This window comes from Salvelinus alpinus, chromosome 4 (genome assembly GCF_045679555.1).
Source record: "Salvelinus alpinus chromosome 4, SLU_Salpinus.1, whole genome shotgun sequence".
Taxonomy (NCBI): domain Eukaryota; kingdom Metazoa; phylum Chordata; class Actinopteri; order Salmoniformes; family Salmonidae; genus Salvelinus; species Salvelinus alpinus.
Window position 1 is genome coordinate 30,325,687 of NC_092089.1, and position 21,388 is coordinate 30,347,074.

The following is a 21,388-nucleotide window of genomic DNA, read 5'->3' on the forward strand; positions in this document are numbered from 1 at the left end:
GGTCTCTGTCCCTGTGGCATAGCTATCTCTCTCTCCCTGTGGCATAGCTATGTCTCTCTCCCTGTGGCATAGCTAGGTCTCTCTCCCTGTGGCATAGCTAGGTCTCTGTCCCTGTGGCATAGCTATCTCCCTGTGGCATAGCTATCTCTCTCTCCCTGTGGCATAGCTATGTCTCTCTCCCTGTGGCATAGCTAGGTCTCTGTCCCTGTGGCATAGCTATCTCTCTCTCCCTGTGGCATAGCTATGTCTCTCTCCCTGTGGCATAGCTATCTCTCTCTCCCTGTGGCATAGCTATGTCTCTCTCCCTGTGGCATAGCTAGGTCTCTGTCCCTGTGGCATAGCTATCTCTCTCTCCCTGTGGCATAGCTAGGTCTCTGTCCCTGTGGCATAGCTATCTCTCTCTCCCTGTGGCATAGCTATGTCTCTCTCCCTGTGGCATAGCTATGTCTCTCTATCCTTTTCCTTGATCCTTCCATTCTCTCTTACATCTTCTGTTACACTCTGTCAATCTCTGCTGTTCCCTTGACCCTATTCCTCCCTCTTTCCTCACATCCCCCCCCCCCCCACCTCCCCCCTCTTTTCCCCCACTCCCACTCTCTTGGTGTTGTGTCTGTGTGTTCTCAGTAGGGAGGCTGGATCTTTTGAGTACAGGAAGAGAAGCTGGCACACACATACACACACGCTGAGAAACCCAAAACACAGCCGTTCCCACAGCTGCCCAATCAGGCAGTGTTGGCTAGGAAAACACACTTACTCATGCGCACACACATCAACACATTCTCATTGCAGAACAATCACACTGCCTTGTCTCACTCACACAAACTCATTCCCAGTATCGCCCAATCACGCAAGGTCTCACACACTGCTTTCCACACAAACAAACCTAAGGGTAACCTCATTAACCCTAAAACACAAACAAACCCCACATAACTACAAGAGCAGGGGTGTATTTATTAGTCGGATTCCGTTGCGAAACTGTTTACCGTTTACTCTAGGAAGCAAACGAGGAGGGACCTACCTGAATTTGTCCAATAGAAACTTACTTTTAGAGTAAATGGTTTCTGTTGCTAAACGCTTTGCAACTGACTAATTAATACACCACTGGTGTTCCACATGGTCAAGTGCAGTGCTCTCACCTCGTTCAATATGTCTGCATATTCAGCCAATCAAATTGTACCTATTCATGTTAGCAGTAGGCCTATGTGGATACTCCTTTTCCACACAAGGAAAAACACTGGATGTTAGACAGTATAAAACATTTATTCAATCAGTCTGAAGAACCAGCAAAGCCCCAACTCCCTTATTTCCAGAGTGATAATATCACATTAAAATAGCATATGTAGAATTCCCTATACACAATGCAATGCATCAACAACAACAAAAAGAGCACAGACAACATACTTACAGTATATTTAGTTTGGACAAACGTAAACCAATAAAAACAACAAAAAAACATTTTGCACACAAAGACATACGACCCAAATACAACCAATAAAAACATTGTATGAAACACAATAAGAATGGAATTCATAGTCTTCCCTCAGTTCATGGATTTAGAGACCAAGTACCGATTATGTAGAGTACATGTCAGGTCTGCTTAGAGTAGGGTAAGGGTTAGGGTTAGGGTTAGAGTAGGGTAAGGGTTAGAGTTAGGGTTAGAATAGGGTAAGGGTTAGGGTTAGGGTAAGGGTTAGGGTTAGGGTTAGAGTAGGGTAAGGGCTGCAAAATTACAGAAACTTTCAATACATTCCCTGGTTCTCCAGAAATCCTGGTTGGAGGGCTCCAGATTTCCTTCTTATTCCCTTCAGATTCTGTGAATCCGCCAACCGGGATGTCTGGAGTTTTGCAACCCTAGTAGGGATGTACAACTGAGGGCTCTACACCCCAGCTACAACTAGTACTACTAGGACCACACAGTCCTGCTTCATCTCTCCGTGGTACTTAACTGACCCATTCATATAAGTGATTGACTAGCGAGTCTAGACCGTAGACGTCTGGTTATCCTAGACGTCTGGTTATCCAGGTATTCAGTGCTTTCAGAAAGTATTATCAGCCTTATTCTAAAATTGATTAATTAAATAATAATCCTCATCAAGCTTACACAATATCCCATGATGTCAGAGTGAAAACAGGTTTATATAAATTTTTGCAAATCTATAAAAAAACAGAAATACCTTATATACATAAGTATTCAGACCCTTTGCGATGAGACTCGAAATTGAGCTCAGGTGCATCCTGTTTCCAATGATCATCCTTGAGATGTTTCTACAACTTGACTGAAGTCCACCTACGGTAAATTCAATTGATTGGACATGATTTGGAAAGGCACACACCTGTCTATATAAGGTCCCACAGTTGACAGTGCATGTCAGAGCAAAAACCAAGCCATGAGGTCGAAGGAATTGTCCGTAGAGCTCCGAGACAGGATTGTGTCGAGGAAAAGATATGGGGAAGGGTACCAAAACATTTCTGTAGTGTTGAAGGTCCCCAATAACACAGTGACCTCCATCATTCTTAAATGGAAGAAGTTTGGAACCACCAAGACTCTTCCTAGAGCTGGCCACCCGGCCAAACTGAGCAATCTGGAGAGAAGGGCCTTGGTCAGGGAGGTGACCAAGAACACTGACAGAGTTCCTCTGTGAAGATGGGAGAACCTTCCAGAAGAACAACCTTTTTTCAGAACTCCACCTATCAGGCCTTTATGGTAGAGTAGCTAGACGGAAGCCACTCCTCAGTAAAAGGTACATGACAGCCCGCTTGGTTTGCCAAAAGGCACCCAAAGGACTATCAGATCATGAGAAACAAGATTCTCTGTTCTGATAAAACCAAGACTGAACTCTTTGGCCTGAATGCCAAGCATCATGTCTGGATGAAACCTGACACCATCCCTACGGTGAAGCATGGTGGTGGCAGCATCATGCTGTGGGGATGTTTTTCAGCGGCAGGGACTGGGAGACTAGTCAGGATTGAGGGTAAGATGAACTGAGCAAAGTACAGAGAGATCCTTGATGAAGTCCTGAGCGCTCTGGTGCAGGTTCTCAGTCTGAGGCAAAGGTTCACCTTCCAACAGGATAATGACCCTAAGCACACAGCCAAGACAATGCAGGAGTGGCTTCGGGAGAAGTCTCTGGACTTGAACACGATCTAACATCTCCGGAGAGACCTTAAAAATAGCTGTGCGGCAACGTTCCCATCCAACCTGACAGAGTTTGAGAAGATCTGCAGAGAAGAATGGGAGAAACTCCCCAAATACAGGTGTGACAAGCTTGTAGCGTCCTACCCAAGAAGACTCGAGGCTGTAATCGCTGCCAAAGGTGCTTCAACAAAGTACTGAGTAAAGGGTCTGAATACCTGAAATGTGATATTTCCATTTATTTTAATTTTATAAATGTACAAAAAAATTAAAAAATAAACCTCTCTTTGCTTTGTCATTCTGGGGTATTGTGTGTAGATTGATGAGGAAAAGAAACAATTTAATACATTTTAGTGTAAGGCTGTAACGTAACAAAATGTGGAAAAACTCAAGGGGTCTGAAAACTTTCCAAATGCACTGTACATCAGTCTAGTTAAAAGAGAAGGATAACAACCCAGCAGATACTGTGGCTACCAGGAACAGTTGTTCACCCCTAGTTCACAGGGTACCATAGTGATGAGGACAGACAAGTCAACTATAAAGGTGAGGGGGTCTCAAACCCCACTAGAGGCGGGATCATCCTGCCCTGTTAGTTAGAGCGATTCAACCAATAGCAGCGCATTGATGCTGAGCAAAAAACCTCCCACTGGGTAAAAGAGACTACTGTGATTGACAGGGCAGGACTGTCCCGCACATGGTTGAGTTCTCAGGTGGCACTAATGATGTCCCAGACTAGGACAGAAGGCACTAAAAGGAAGTGGTGGAGGGAGAAAGATGAGGAAGATGCCCCTAACCACTGATACAGGGTCAGATATTTATTCATCCCCCATTGCTAGGGTACTCTGATCCTAGATCTGTGATTAGGGACAGCTTCTACCTTGAGAGGAGAAAGTCTTCTTAAACCCTTGGTGGTTAGGAGTGATCATGAATCATTTACAATATGAGTAACAATATCAGTGATTGACAGCCTGACCATGATAGGGTCAAGAAGCCTGTTATCTCTCTCCCTTGTAACCATTGGTGTGCGAGTCTCCAGCCACTTAGATTTCGATGAGCTTATAGGATTGCACGCCTTGATTGACAGATGCAAATCTCCAGAACAGGAAAAACCGGATGAGACTGGTCACAATGCCTGGCGTGTTTGGAACCTGGAACACACAAACAAACACACAGAGGTTAAAGCCTGGCGGGTAGGAGCGTTGGGCCAGTAACTGAAAGGTTGCTGGTTCGAATCCCCGAGCTGACAAGGTAAAAATCTGTCATTCTGCCCCTAAGCAAGGCAGTTAACCCCCTGTTCCCCGGGCGCCGAAGACCTGGATGTCGATTAAGGCAGTTCTCCGCACCGCTCTGATTCAGAGGGGTTGGCTTAAATGCGGAAGACACATTTCAGTTGTACAACTGAATAGGTATCCCCCTTTCCCTAAAGGTAATTTACAATCATTTAACAGTCCCTACCATGTCTCACATACAGTCTATTCAGACCCCTTGACTTTTTCCACATTTTGTTACTTTACAGCCTCATTCTAAAATTGATTAAATACATTTTTTTCTCTTCAATCTACACACAATACCCCATAATGACAAAGCAAGAACTAGATTAAAAAAACAAAAAAACAAATACCTTACTTACGTAAGTATTCAGACCCTTTGCTATGAGACAGAAAGAAATTAAGCTCAGGTGCATCCTGTTTCCATTGATCATCCTTGAGATGTTTCTACAACTTGATTGTTGTCAACCTGTGGTAAATTCAATTGATTGGACATGATTTGGAAAGGCACACACCTGTCTATATAAGGTCCCACAGTTGACAGTGCATGTCAGTGCAAAAACCAAGCCATGGGGTTGAAGGAATTGTCCGTAGAGCTCCGAGACAGGATTGTGTCGAGGCACAAATCTGGGAAGGGTACCAAAACATTTATGCAGCATTGAAGGTCCCCAAGAACACAGTGGCCTCCATCATTCTTAAATGGAAGAATTTTGGAACCACCAAGACTCTTCCTAGAGTTGGCCACCAGGCCAAAATGAGCAATCGGGGGAGAAGAGCCTTGGTCAGGGAGGTGACCAAGAACCCGATGGTCATTCTGACAGAGCTCCAGAGTTCCTCTGTGGAGATGGGAGAATCTTCCAGAAGGATAACCATCTCTGCAGCACTCTACCAAATCAGGGTTTTATGGTATCGTGGCCAGATGGAAGCCACTCCTCAGTAAAAGGCACATGACAGCCTGCTTGGAGTTTGCCAAAATGCACCTAAAGACTCAGACCATGAGAAACAAGATTCTCTACTCAGATGAAACCAAGATTGAACTATTTGGCCTGAATGCCAAGCGTCACGTCTGGTGGAAACCTAGCACCATCCCTATGGTGAAACATTGTGGTGGCAGCATCATGCTGTGAGGATGTTTTCAGCGGCAGGGACTGGGAGACTAGTCAGGTTCGAGGGAAAGATGAACGTAGCAAAGTACACAGAGATCCTTGATAAAAATCTGCTCCAGAGCGCTCAGGACCTTCTAAGGACAACAACCCTGCCAAGACAATGCAGAAGTGGCTTCGGGACAAGTCACTGAATGTCCTTGAGTGGCCCAGCCTGAGCCCAGACTTGAACCCGATCAAACATCTCTGGAGAGACCTGAAAATAGCTGTGCAGCGACATTCCCCATCCAACCTGACAGAGCTGATCTGCAGAGAAGAATGAGAGAAACTCCTCAGATACAGGTGTGCCAAGCTTGTAGTGTCATACCCAAGAAGACCCGAGGCTGTAATCGCTGCCAAAGTACAGAGTAAAGGGTCTGAATACTTATGTAAATGTGATATTTTAGTTGTGTATTTTTTATAAATTAATACAGTTGCAAAAATTTCTATAAAACTTGTTTTTGCTTTGTCATTATGGGGTATTCTATGTAGATTGATGAGGGGAAAACATAATTTTATACATTTCAAAATAAGGCTGTAACGTGGAAAAAGTCAAGGGGTCTGAATAGTTTCCGAATGTACTGTATACACACACACCATGATATAGTAGTCTTGCAGCTGTAGTCCATAGAGCGTCCAGGATGTTGAGGTGAGGAAGGTAGCTACAGTCAAAGAGAAGGACAAACGCTCCACACTACCAGTACGCACTATCTCCATCTGACAGAGACGAGAGGGGGAGAGAGAGGAGAGAGGAGAGGGGCGAGAGAGGGAAAGGGGTAGAGAGAGAGGGAGAGGGGGAGAGAGAGAGAGGGAGAGAGGGAGAGGGGGAGAGAGGGAGAGGAGGGGGAGAGAGAGAGGAGAGGGGGTGATGAATTGACACAGTTCCAACGTATCCAGAAAGAGTAGAAGGGATAAAACACAAACCCTGAACAACAGGAAGAAAAGATGAGAGAAAGGCAGGAAATAGACACAGGATGATATGAGGAGACAGACAGAGGGAGAATGAGACAAACAGGAAGGTGGAGGGCAGGGCTGTACAATTCATCCAATTCACATCAAAATCGCAATATTGACATGTGCAATATCCATATAGGAAGACATCCATATTGCAATATTTAGAAACGCCACGTGTAACATCCGTTTTTATAGTTCACTCAGTTTGTCTCTCTTCCTCTCCCTTCTTGCAGCTGCTTCCCACACACCAAGCCCTGCCCCGTCACTCAAGCAGCACACTTCCTATTCCCTCCCAGGCCCACCCATGGCTGAGCCCCTGCCCAGTCATGTGAAATCCAGATTAGGGCCTAATGAATTTATTTCAATTCGCTGATTTCCTTATATGAACTGTAACTCAGTTGTTGCATATTGAGTTTAGATTTTTGTTCAGTATATATCGCAATATTTGCACTAGAGGTCGGCCGATTATGATTTTTCAACGCCGATACCGTTTATTGGAGGACCAAAAAAGCCGATATCGATTAATCAGACGATTTTTATTTATTTATTTGTAATAATGACAATTACAACAATACTGAATGAAGACTTACTTTAACTTAATATATTACATCAATAAAATCAATTTAGCCTCAAATAAATTATGAAACATGTTCAATTTGGTTTAAATAATGCAAAAACAAAGTGTTGGAGAAGAAAGTAAAAGTGCAATATGTGCCATGTAAAAAAGCTAACGTTTAAGTTCCTTGCTCAGAACATGAGAACATATGAAAGCTGGTGGTTCCTTTTAACATGAGTCTTCAATATTCCCAGGTAAGAAGTTTTAGGTTGTAGTTATTATAGGACTATTTCTCTCTATACGATTTGTATTTCATATACCTTTGACTATTGGATGTTCTTATAGGCACTTTAGTATTGCCAGTGTAACAGTATAGCTTCCGTCTCTCTCCTCGCTCCTACCTGGGCTCGAACCAGGAACACATCGACAACAGCCACCCTCGAAGCAGCGTTACCCATGCAGAGCAAGGGGAACAACTACTCCAAGTCTCAGAGCGAATGACGTTTGAAACGCTATTAGCGCGCACCCCGCTAACTAGCTAGCCATTTCACATCGGTTACACCAGCCTAATCTCAGGAGTTGATAGGCTTGAAGTCATAAACAGCAGAGCTGCTGGCAAAACGCACGAAAGTGCTGTTTGAATGAATTCTTACGAGCGTGCTGGTGCCTACCATTGCTCAGTCAGACTACTCTATCAAATCATAGACTTAATTATAACATAATAACAGAAATACGAGCCTTAGGTCATTAATATGGTCGAATCCGGAAACTATCATCTCGAAAACAAAAAGTTTATTATTTCAGTGAAGTACGGAACCGTTCCGTATTTTATCTAACGGGTGGCATCCATAAGTCTAAATATTCCTGTTACATTGCACAACCTTCAATGTTACATAATTACGTAAAATTCTGGCAAATTAGTTCACAATGAGCCAGGCGGCCCAAACTGTTGCATATACTCTGACTCTGCGTGCAATGAACGCAAGAGAAGTGACACAATTTCACCTGGTTAATATTGCCTGTTAACCTGGATTTCTTTTAGCTAAATATGCAGGTTTAAAAATATATACTTGTGTATTGATTTTAAGAAAGGCATTGATGTTTATGGTTAGGTACACGTTGGAGCAACGACAGTCCTTTTTCGCGAATGCGCACTGCATCGATTATATGCAACGCAAGACACGCTAGATAAACTAGTAGTATCATCAACCATGTGTAGATATAACTAGTGATTATGATTGATTGATTAATTGTTTTTTATAAGATAAGTTTAATGGTAGCTAGCAACTTACCTTGGCTTCTTACTGCATTCGCGTAACAGGCGTGCTCCTCGTGAGGCAGGTGGTTAGAGCGTTGGACTAGTTAACCGTAAGGTTGCAAGATTGAATCGCTGAGCTGACAAGGTAAAAGTCTGTCGTTCTTCCCCTGAATAAGGCAGTTAACCCACCGTTCCTAGGCCGTCATTGAATATAAGAATGTGTTCTTAACTGACTTGCCTAGTTAAATAAAGGTGTAAAAAAATTAATAAATACAATTATTATTATTTTTTTTATCGCCAAAATCGGCATCCAAAATTACCGATTTCCGATTGTTATGAAAACTTGAAATCGGCCCTAATTAATCGGCCATTCCGATGAATCGGTCGACCTCTAATTTGCACCCCCCAAAAAATAAGCACAATTCGACTTTTTGCCCATATCATGCGGCGGAGGAATAAACAGTAACACAGAGGCAACAGAGGGAAAGAGAGGAGTCAAAGGGCAAGGGGAGAGAGAGTGATTAGAGGTGGTCATGTTCTGAAGATGGAATCTTATTGGCCTGTTGTTGGTCTACCGTACATATTTATGAGAGTATGTGAGGAATCTGAGTATAGTGGGTATCAGGGTGGTAGGTATCAGAACATTGGAAAAATAGGTCTGTTTGCCAGGCTAGTGAGTGTATGTTATCTGAACGTTGTATTAAAGTTGTATAAAAGTTTTCACCAGTGCGTGGAAGAATGTGTCCAATGCGTGGACATAGGGTGCTTATTGTATAAACACTGTGTCAGAAAAGGTTTGCATATTTACCAGGTCAGCGAGTGGACTCAGGTACATGCTGATAGTGAACAGGCTGCAGGTGAGACCTAGCTGGGCCAGCTGAGACTCTCCCTGAGGCAGGAGAACACTGAAGTACAGCCAGCCTCCACAGACCACTCCTCCTGCTAGTAACGTCTGAGAGGTCACTCGCCTCTGGAACGAACACACACACAAGTTTACTAGTTTTAAACATTTTGGCACACACCCTAAAACTAGGCTTCAAGCAGTGAACCAGTGGGCAGATATACTAAAAGTGTACTTCAAACCCTAACGGAAAAATACAAACAATGAACTAAAGCAAACAAACCTGGAATATCTACAGAAAAACATCATTATGATATCTACCAGACCATCTCGAAGACAAACGAATGCACTCCTGGGGGATTCAGGTCTGGCCGTATCTATGCGATAAGTAACTATAAAACACTGTGGTCAGCTAACCTTGTCATTGGTGTAATGGCAGTAGGAGAGACTATAAAACACTGTGGTGAGCTCACCTTGTCATTGGTGTAGTGGCAGTAGGAGAGACTATAAAACACTGTGGTCAGCTCACCTTGTCATTGGTGTAATGGCATTAGGAGAGACTATAAAACACTGTGGTGAGCTCACCTTGTCATTGGTGTAGTGGCAGTAGGAGAGACTATAAAACACTGTGGTCAGCTCACCTTGTCATTGGTGTAGTGGCATTAGGAGAGACTATAAAACACTGTGGTCAGCTCACCTTGTCATTGGTGTAGTGGCAGTAGGAGAGACTATAAAACACTGTGGTCAGCTCACCTTGTCATTGGTGTAATGGCATTAGGAGAGACTATAAAACACTGTGGTGAGCTCACCTTGTCATTGGTGTAGTGGCAGTAGGAGAGACTATAAAACACTGTGGTCAGCTCACCTTGTCATTGGTGTAGTGGCATTAGGAGAGACTATAAAACACTGTGGTCAGCTCACCTTGTCATTGGTGTAGTGGCAGTAGGAGAGACTATAAAACACTGTGGTCAGCTCACCTTGTCATTGGTGTAGTGGCAGTAGGAGAGACTATAAAACACTGTGGTCAGCTCACCTTGTCATTGGTGTAGTGGCAGTAGGAGAGACTATAAAACACTGTGGTCAGCTCACCTTGTCATTGGTGTAGTGGCAGTAGGAGAGACTATAAAACACGGTGGTCAGCTCACCTTGTCATTGGTGTAGTGGCAGTAGGAGAGACTATAAAACACTGTGGTCAGCTCACCTTGTCATTGGTGTAGTGGCAGTAGGAGAGACTATAAAACACTGTGGTCAGCTCACCTTGTCATTGGTGTAGTGGCATTAGGAGAGACTATAAAACACTGTGGTCAGCTCACCTTGTCATTGGTGTAGTGGCAGTAGGAGAGACTATAAAACACTGTGGTCAGCTCACCTTGTCATTGGTGTAGTGGCATTAGGAGAGACTATAAAACACTGTGGTCAGCTAACCTTGTCATTGGTGTGATGGCAGTAGGAGAGACTATAAAACACTGTGGTCAGCTCACCTTGTCATTGGTGTAGTGGCAGTAGGAGATACTATAAAACACTGTGGTCAGCTCACCTTGTCATTGGTGTAGTGGCATTAGGAGAGACTATAAAACACTGTGGTCAGCTCACCTTGTCATTGGTGTAGTGGCAGTAGGAGAGACTATAAACACTGTGGTCAGCTCACCTTGTCATTGGTGTAGTGGCAGTAGGAGAGACTATAAAACACTGTGGTCAGCTCACCTTGTCATTGGTGTAGTGGCAGTAGGAGAGACTATAAAACACTGTGGTCAGCTCACCTTGTCATTGGTGTAGTGGCAGTAGGAGAGACTAAAAACACTGTGGTCAGCTCACCTTGTCATTGGTGTAATGGCAGTAGGAGAGACTATAAAACACTGTGGTCAGCTCACCTTGTCATTGGTGTAGTGGCATTAGGAGAGACTATAAAACACTGTGGTCAGCTCACCTTGTCATTGGTGTAGTGGCAGTAGGAGAGACTATAAAACACTGTGGTCAGCTCACCTTGTCATTGGTGTAGTGGCAGTAGGAGAGACTATAAAACACTGTGGTCAGCTCACCTTGTCATTGGTGTAGTGGCAGTAGGAGAGACTATAAAACACGGTGGTCAGCTCACCTTGTCATTGGTGTAGTGGCAGTAGGAGAGACTATAAAACACTGTGGTCAGCTCACCTTGTCATTGGTGTAGTGGCAGTAGGAGAGACTATAAAACACTGTGGTCAGCTCACCTTGTCATTGGTGTAGTGGCAGTAGGAGAGACTATAAAACACTGTGGTCAGCTCACCTTGTCATTAGTGTAGTGGCAGTAGGAGAGGATGTAGAGGGACTGTAGACAGGCTCCTATGGTGTTAACCAGGACCAGAGTCCCATCCGTCTTCAGTATCCCATAATACAGCCAGCCCAGGTTACTATAGAGACAGACAAGACATTAGCTCAGTGGGCTAACACAGTATGACTTATGCAGATGACCCAGGTTTGATCAGTGGTCACTGGCACGTTGCCTAGGCACCACACACACAGCTTACTTGAGGCATGTGGTGAGGAAGGGGAGGAACTGGACGTTATCTGCACTTTTGGAAGCTCTCATCTTCTTCAGGTCCGTCCTGACAGAGGATCACACACACACACACACACACACACACACACACACACACACACACACACACACACACACACACACACACACAAATCTAGCATAAGAAAAAGGAAGGAACTGAACTAAAACATGATTTTATTATCACCTGTCCTGAGTATTCTATTTACACAAGCCTCGGGCATTGAACGAATAACTAAGCAAATATTTGATTAACTCATATCTGTGAGATAAGGGTGGACCAACACCTAGCTAGCTAACCAACACCTAGCTAGCTATGTTTCCGCAGTTTAATGCAATTCAAACAAGCAAATTAGAACAGAATTTGGTCTCTGCCCAAGTTTGCGATGTTGGCAATAAAGAACAGTTATCTAGCTAACGTTAGCTACTTAGCCAGATAGTTTCTCTGAAAAGCAGAAAGCTGTCAAACTTACAGTCCAGTCGAGAACATCCCGACTGTAAATACGATGCACGCCCATGATAGAAACTGCAAAAACTCCATAGATCGGAAAACGGAATATGTGATGCACTACCTAGATAGCTAGGTATGTGTCTAAATTGTGAGTAATTTCGCTATGAATATCAAATCAGCTATCGTGCAAATTGTTGACATCTGCATCAGCGACTCAACGTTGACGTCGTTCTAAACTACACAGTATTTCCGTGTTTGTAATTAGGGGCGTATTCATTACGCCAATTCTGTTGCAAAACGTTTCTTTTACGGAAGCAAGCAGAACGAAACGGGGAGAGACCTAACTTCATGTGTCCAATAGAAACTCTCGTTTTGCTCTGTTTGCTTTTGTTTGGTTCTTTAACGGTAAACGGTTTCCTTAATGAATACGCCACAGTATGCTGAAAGAATTCTGCACTCTGATTGGCAGATAAGGATGAGAGGATGGATAGGTTTCCACCAATGATATGATGGTCAATATGACGATGGATGATTTCGCTCGTAATCCAGCAAGGACTTTAGGTACAGGTACCCCCCCAAAGAAGATGGTCCATTTGCTACTTTTGTTTGATTACCTGCCATCGGAGTATTTAGAAATATATGGCTCAAACAATCAATTAATCAAATGTATTTGATAAAGTCCATTTTACAACAGCAGTTACCTGTCAAATGTTTATTTATTTTTTATTTAACCTTTATTTAACTAGGCAATTCAGTTCTAACGAGCCTCTACCCCGGGTCCGGGATCACCCCCCACCCCCCCACACACTGATTAGCATAGCTAGCATAGCTTCACAAGTAGATAGTAGCATCTAAATATCATTAAATCACAAGTCCAAGACACCAGATGAAAGATACAGATCTTGTGAATAAAGCCACCATTTCAGATTTTTAAAATGTTTTACAGGGAAGACAAAATATGTAAATCTATTAGCTAAACACGTTAGCAAAATACACCACTTTTCTAACTCCATCAGTTTCTTACTACATCAGGTGCTATCACCAATTCGGCTAAACTAAGATATTGATAGCCACTAACCAAGAAAAAACCTCTTCAGATGACAGTCTGATAACATATTTATGGTATAGGATAGGTTTTGTTAGAAAAAAGTGCATATTTCAGGTAGAAATCACAGTTTACAATTGCACCGACCATCACAAGACGACTAGAATTACTATAGAGAGCAACGTGTATGACCAATTTACTCTTAATAAAACATTTCATAAGAATAGACAAAGCATAGCAATGGAAAGACCCAGATCTTGTGATTCCAGACAATATTTCAGATTTTCTAAGCGTTTTACAGCGAAAACACAATAAATCGATAAGTTAGCATACCACATGTGAAAACGTTACCAGAGCATCGATTCCAGCCAAAGAGAGCTATAACGTAATCACCGCCAAAATATATTAATTTTTTCACTAACCTTCTCAGAATTCTTCCGATGACACTCCTGTAACATCATTTTACAACATACATATACAGTTTGTTCGAAAATGTGCATATTTAGCCATACAAAACCGTGGTTACACAATGAAAATACTAGGAAATCAAGCCTCAAAATGTCTGACGTCATCTTTCAGAGTGATCTAGTTTAATTGAAAGCTAATCATATACTTGACTAAAAAATACAGGGTTGACAGGAATCGAAAGACAAATTAGTTCTTAATGCAATCGCTGATTTACATTTTTTAAATTATCCTTACTTTTCAATACAGGTTGCGCCAAGCGAAGCTATAGCAAACAAGATGGCGACATAAACGTTTAACATTTATCGACAGAAACACGATTTATCATCATAAATTGTTCTTACTGTGAGCTGTTCTTCCATCAGAATCTTGGGCAAAGAATCCTTTCTTGGGTCTAATCTTCTTTTGGTCGATAGATGTCCTCTGTCCTTCGAAATATCCACTAACGATCGAACGGGACCCCGAAACGTGTCCAAAGTTTCAGAGTGCACGACAAAGAAATTCCTCAAAATCGCACTAAACGGATATAAATTGCTATAAAACGGTTCAAATTAACTACATTATGATGTTTTTAACAACTATAACGACTAAAAACATGACCGGAGAAATATCACTCTCTAAACAACGATTTTGCGCATGACGCATGCAGGAAGAGAGCGGTACTTCTACGTTTTCGTGTTTTATAGTGGCTCTGATTGCGCAATCGAATCCATTCAAAACGTGATGACTACTGACACCCAGAGGAAGACGTAGGCAGTGTCGGTTTCTCCATAGCATCTACTGGCACCTTAAAACCGATCCCAGATCAGGGGTAAAAATTTCTGAAATCTGACTCCCTGTCAGGAAAAGTGATGTAGAAGTAGTTCTGTACCACTCAGAGACAAAATTCCAACGGCTATAGAAACTAGAAAGTGTTTTCTATCCAATAATAACAATAATATGCATATTGTACGATCAAGAATTGAGCACGAGGCAGTTTAATTTGGAGACCAAAAAATGCTAATGCGGAACAGCACCCCCTATAGTTGCAAGAAGTTAAGAACAAATTCTTATTTACATTGACGGCCTAGGAACACTGGGTTAACTGCCTTGTTCAAGGGCAGAATGACAGATTTTTACCTTGTCAGCTCGGATTCTGTATCTGTGCTCCATAATAGCTGTATATAACTCCCATCCTTAGCAAATAATATCCTAATGACATATTCCTCTATGGGACAGACAACAAGACGACAGTCAGAATACTGGGATGTCTAGTAGTGTAGTCTGGGCATCACACAGCATGAAGTTTCCAACCCAGAGACATGCTGGGTTGGAATGAATGACATCCTCTTCTGTATCATCACTGAGATCTAATATAAATACCCAAATATAGCCTGGAATGTTGTAAACAGTGTAACTTTATACCACATACACCCTCTTCACAATATGCACCTTTATGTTATGTAGGATAATAATGAGCAATAGGGTTTTGTACATTGTGAGGGGGAACTCATCTCAGTCACTACAGTGTGAAGTGGAATTGCTCCTAATTCACGTTTTGCCTGTGTAATAAACATTTCCAGGTGAACAAAAAGGAGAGCAGTTGTAGATGAAGTCAATCAAAAATCAACCCTGTTAATTACACGTTGCAAGAGGGAGACACCACCCAGCATTGAAGCAGAGAAAATGTCTAACTGGCCTCTTGGAGACAGAACCTTTATATCTTAATCAGACAGCACCAAATGTTCTGGAAACAGCAGCCTGAGAGGCTTGTAGGAAGTCAAAACAAAAAGGCAACGACCTTGTCAGCTGCTACAGAATCACACAGTGTTCAGAACGTCATCAATACAATACAACAGTGAATAATCAGCGTGTCCTCAGTCCTTGTACTTGGACCTCCATTCTTTCGTCAATCACTGTCAACTGATATGGGAATAATCCATAACATTCATTATCAGGTCTAATGACCATCAACCCACACTAGCATTTCGCTACACCTGCAAAAACATCTGCTAAATATGTGTACGTGACCAATAAAATTTGATTTGATCAACTCACACTAATGACGTCAACCCGCACTAGTGACCGTCAACCCACACTAATGACCGTCAACCCACACTAGTGACCATCAACCCACACTAGTTACCGTCAACCCACACTAGTGACCATCAACCCACACTAGTGACCATCAACCCACACTAGTGACCATCAACTCACACTAGTGACCATCAACCCACACTAGTGACCGTCAACCCACACTAGTGACCATCAACCCACACTAGTGACCGTCAACCCACACTAGTGACCATCAACCCACACTAGTGACCGTCAACCCACACTAGTGACCGTCAACCCACACTAGTGACCGTCAACCCACACTAGTGACCATCAACCCACACTAATGACGTCAACCCGCACTAGTGACCGTCAACCCACACTAATGACCGTCAACCCACACTAGTGACCATCAACCCACACTAGTTACCGTCAACCCACACTAGTGACCATCAACCCACACTAGTGACCGTCAACCCACACTAGTGACCATCAACCCACACTAGTGACCGTCAACCCACACTAGTGACCGTCAACCCACACTAGTGACCGTCAACCCACACTAGTGACCATCAACCCACACTAGTGACCGTCAACCCACACTAGTGACCGTCAGCCCACACTAGTGACCATCAACCCACACTAGTGACCATCAACCCACACTAGTGACCATCAACCCACACTAGTGACCGTCAACCCACACTAGTGACCGTCAGCCCACACTAGTGACCATCAACCCACACTAGTGACCGTCAACCCACACTAGTGACCGTCAGCCCACACTAGTGACCATCAACCCACACTAGTGACCATCAACCCACACTAGTGACCATCAACCCACACTAGTGACCATCAACCCACACTAGTGACCATCAACCCACACTAATGACCATCACCCCACACTAGTGACCATCAACCCACACTAGTGACCATCAACCCACACTAGTGACCATCAACCCACACTAATGACCATCACCCCACACTAGTGACCGTCAGCCCACACTAGTGACCATCAACCCACACTAGTGACCATCAGCCCACACTAGTGACCATCAACCCACACTAGTGACCATCAGCCCACACTAGTGACCATCAGCCCACACTAGTGACCATCACCCACACCTTGAGTTTCACAAGCAGAACAGTGGAAATGAAGTGTAATAAAGAAACTCCAAAGATGCTAAACATTGTGTCTAAACTGAATATTAGTTACAGTTACTTTAGTTACAGTACCTTCAGAAAGTATTCACACCCCTTGACTTTTTCTACATGTTGTTATGTTACAGCCTGCATTTACATTAGATTTATTAGAGATGTTGTGTCACTGATCTACACACAATACCCTATGTCAAACATATATTTAGTTTGTATAATCATTTCAAAATTATGTCACGTTCGTTTGTAGAGAAGGACCAAGGCACAGCATGATTACAGTTCCACATAATTTATTAAAGTGAAACTATAAAACAAAACACAAACAGTGACTACAGAGGTGCTACATACACTAACTCAAAATACAAAATTCAATATCCCACAAAACACAGGTGGAAAAAAGGCTACCTAAATATGATCCCCAATTAGAGACAACGATTACCAGCTGCCTCTAATTGGGAACCATATCAAGCACACCAACATAGAAATTTGAAAACTAGAACACCACATAGAAATCATAGACTAGAACACCCCAGTCACGCCCTGACCTACTATACCATAAAGAAACTACGGCTCTCTATGGTCAGGGCGTGACAAATTAATACAAAATGAAAAGCTGAAATGTCTTGAGTCAATAAGTATTCAACCCGTTTGTTATGGCAAGCCTCAATAAATTCAGGAGTAAAAATGTGCTTAACAAATCACATAATCAGTTGCATTGACTCATTCTGTGTTCAATAATAGTGGTTAACATAATTGTTTTATGACTAACCCACACATACAATTATCTGTAATGTCCCTCAATCGAGTAGTGAATTTTATGCACAGATTCAACCACAAAGACCAGGGAGTTTTTTCAATTTCTCGCAAAGAAGGGCACCGATTGGTAAGAAGACGCTGAATATCCCCTTGAGCATGGTTAAGTTATTAATTCGGTTTTGAATGGTGTATCAATACACGCAGTCACTACAAAGATATAGGCCTCCTTCCTAACTCAGTTGCCAGAGAGAAAGGAAACTGCTCAGGAATTTCACCATAAGGCCAATGGTGATTTTAAAACAGTTACAAAGTGTAATTGCTGTGATAGTAGAAAACTGAGGATGGATCAACAACATCGTAGTTACTCCGCAATACTAACCTAAATGACAGAGTGAAAATTTGGAAGCTTGTACAGAATATTCCAAAACATGCATCCTGTTTTCAACAAGGCAATAAAGTAATACTGCAAAACATTTTTGCAAATAAATTAACTTTTTGTCCTGAATACAAAGCATTATATTTGGGGAAAATCCAACACAACACATCACTGAGTACCACTCTTCATATTTTCAAGCATGGTGGTGGCTGCATCATGTTATGGGCATGCTTGTCATTGGCAAGGACTAGAGAGTTTTTTTAAATAAAAAGAAACGGAAGGCAGCTAAGCACAGACAAAATCCTAGAGGAAAACCTGGTTCAGTCTTCCTTGCAACAGACACTGGGAGACAAATTCACCTTTCAGCAGGACAATAACTTAAAACACAAGGACAAATTTACACTGGAGTTGCTAGGACAACATTGAATTTTCCTGAGTGGCCTAGTTACAGTTTTGACATAAATTGTCTTGAAAATCTATCTCAAGATCAACAACCAACTTGACATAGCTTGAAGGATTTTTAAATAATAATGGGTAAATATTGCACAATCCAGGTGTGCAAAGCTCTTAGAGACTTACCCAGAAAGACTCACAACTGTAATCGCTGCCAACTGTGTTTCTCACATGTATTGTCTCAGGGGGTTGAATACTTATGTAATCAAGGTATTAGTGTTTTATTTTTCAACATTGTAATAAATGTTAGAATTTTTCTTCTACTTTGATATTACAGAGTATGTTGTGTAGCTCGTTGACCAAAAATGACAATTAAATCCACTTTAATCCCACTTTGTAACCCAACAAAATGTGGAAAAAGTCAAGGACTGTTTCTGCATCTGAAATGTCCCCATTACAGTCTTCTTTTATGAAGGAAGAGTTTATTTCCAAAATGCTATATCCACCAACTCTTCTGCCTTTTCATCACAAATGATTGCTTATGGGTACCATCATCTGTGTGTAAAATATAACTGTTCTCAGATTTTTTATTAATAGATTTTAGATGTGTATGAAAATGAGTTTTTTGCTAAATGCTATATATGCATTGTTTAGCTGGAATGGAATGTTAGCATCCTGTATATTTGACTGTGCTATGTGGTTGTCTCATCTAGCTATTTTAAGATAAATGCACTTACTGTAAGCCGCTCTGGATAAGAGCATCTGCTAAATGACAAAAATGTAAATGTAAATGTTTTACATACAGATCTCATATTACTGTATTTAATTATATATATATATACATACACTACCGTTCAAAAGTTTGGGGTCACTTAGAAATGTCCATGTTTTTGAAAGAAAAGCACTCCCTTCACAGAACAGCGCAAACTGAATCTAACCAGAATAGAAAGAGGAGTGGGAGGCCCCGGTGCACAACTGAGCAAGAGGACAAGTACATTAGAGTGTCTAGTTTGAGAAACAGAGACCTCACAAGTCCCACAAAACACCAGTCTCAACGTCAACAGTGAAGAGGCGACTCTGGGATGCTGGCCTTCTAGGCAGAGTTGCAAAGAAAAAGCCATATCTCAGACTGGCCAATATAAAGAAAAGATTAAGATAGGCAAAAGAACACAGACACTGGACAGAGGAACTCTGCCTAGAAGGCCAGCATCCCAGAGTCGCCTCTTCACTGTTGACATTGAGACTAGGGTTTTGCAGGTACTATTTAATGAAGCTGCCAGTTGAGGACTTGTGAGGTGTTTGTTTCTCAAACTAGACACTCTAATGTACTTGTCCTGTTGCTCAGTTGTGCACCGGGGCCTCCCACTCCTCTTTCTATTCTGGTTAGAGACAGTTTGCTCTGTTCTGTGAAGGGAGTAGCACATAGCATTGTACGAGATCTTCAGTTTCTTGGCAATTTCTCACATGGAATAGCCTTCTTTTCTCAGAACAAGAATAGATTGATGAGTTTCAGAAGAAAGTACTTTGTTTCTGGCCATTTTGAGCCTGTAATCTAACCCACAAATGCTGATGCGCCAGATACTCAACTAGTCTAAAGAAGGCCAATTTTATTGCATATTTAATCAGGACAACAGTTTTCAGCTGGGCTAACATAATTGCAAAAGTGTTTTCTAATGATAAATTAGCATTTTAAAATGATAAACTTGGATTAGCTAACACAACATGCCATTGGAACACAGGAGTGATGGTTGCTGATAATGGGCCTCTGTACACCTATGTAGGTATTCCATAATAAATCAGCCGATTCCAGCTACAATAGTAATTTACAACATTAACAATGTCTACACTTTCTGATCAATTTGATGTTATTTTAATGGACACATTTTTTTGCTTTTCTTTCAAAAACAAGGACATTTCTAAGTGACCCCAAGCTTTTGAACGCTAGTGCATATTAAACAAAAAAATATATTGACTCAAGACATAAAAATGTACTTATTTGTTACATTTGACTGTGTTAAAACTAGCAGTACTACTTATTTCTCTGAGAGTGAGGCGGATATATACAGTTGAAGTCGGAAGTTTACATACACTTAGGTTGGAGTCATGAAAACTAGTTTTTCAACCACTCTGCAAATTTCTTGTTAACAAACTATAGTTTTGGCAAGACGGTTAGGACATCTACTTTGTGCATGACACAAGTAATTTTTCCAACAATTGTTTAAAGACAGATTATTTCACTTATAATTCACTGTATCACAATTCCAGTGGGTCAGAAGTTTATATACACTAAGTTGACTGTGCCTTTAAACAGCTTGGAAAATTCCAGAAAATTATGTCATGGCTTCAGAAGCTTCTGATGGGCTAATTGACATCATTTGAGTCAATTGGAGGTGTACCTGTAGATGTATCTCAAGGCCTACCTTCAAACTCAGTGCCTCTTTGCTTGACATCATGGAGAAATCAAAATAAATCAGCAATTACCTCAGATTTTTTGTTGTTGTTGACCTCCACAAGTCTGGTTCATCCTTGGGAGCAATTTCCAAACACCTGAAGGTACCAAGTTCATCTGTACAAACAATAGTACGCAAGTATAAACACCATGGGACCACGCAGCCGTCATACCGCTCAGGAAGGAGACGCGTTCTGTCTCCTAGAGATGAACGTACTTTGGTGCGAAAAGTGCAAATCAATGCCAGAATAACAGCAAAGGACCTTGTGAAGATGCTGGAGGAAACAGGTACAAAATTATCTATTCCACAGTAAAACGAGTCCTATATCGACATAATCTGAAAGGCCGCTCAGCAAGGAAGAAGCCACTGCTCCAAAACCGCCATAAAAAAGACAGATTACGGTTTGCAACTGCATATGGGGACAAAGATCGTACTTTTTGGAGAAATGTCCTCTGGTCTGAAGAAACAAAAATAGAACTGTTTGGCCATAATGACCATCATTATGTTTGGAGGAAAAAGGGGGAGGCTTGCAAGCCGAAGACCACCATCCCAACCGTGAAGCACGGGGGTGGCAGCAT

The 21,388-nt window shown here is 42.1% G+C and overlaps 1 protein-coding gene across 1 annotated transcript; it reads right to left on the reverse strand.

Annotated features, from left to right (window-relative positions):
* Positions 1–3,357: 3,357 nt before the first annotated feature.
* On the reverse strand, positions 3,358–12,356 carry LOC139572307 (sugar transporter SWEET1-like). The gene is made up of 6 exons (XM_071394992.1): positions 12,159–12,356; positions 11,657–11,734; positions 11,416–11,539; positions 9,120–9,281; positions 6,141–6,260; positions 3,358–4,281 (listed from the first exon to the last, which is right to left on the reverse strand). The coding sequence occupies exons 1-6, from the start codon at positions 12,224–12,226 to the stop codon at positions 4,174–4,176; spliced, it is 660 nt and encodes a 219-aa protein (XP_071251093.1). The 5' UTR covers positions 12,227–12,356; the 3' UTR covers positions 3,358–4,173.
* Positions 12,357–21,388: the final 9,032 nt, after the last annotated feature.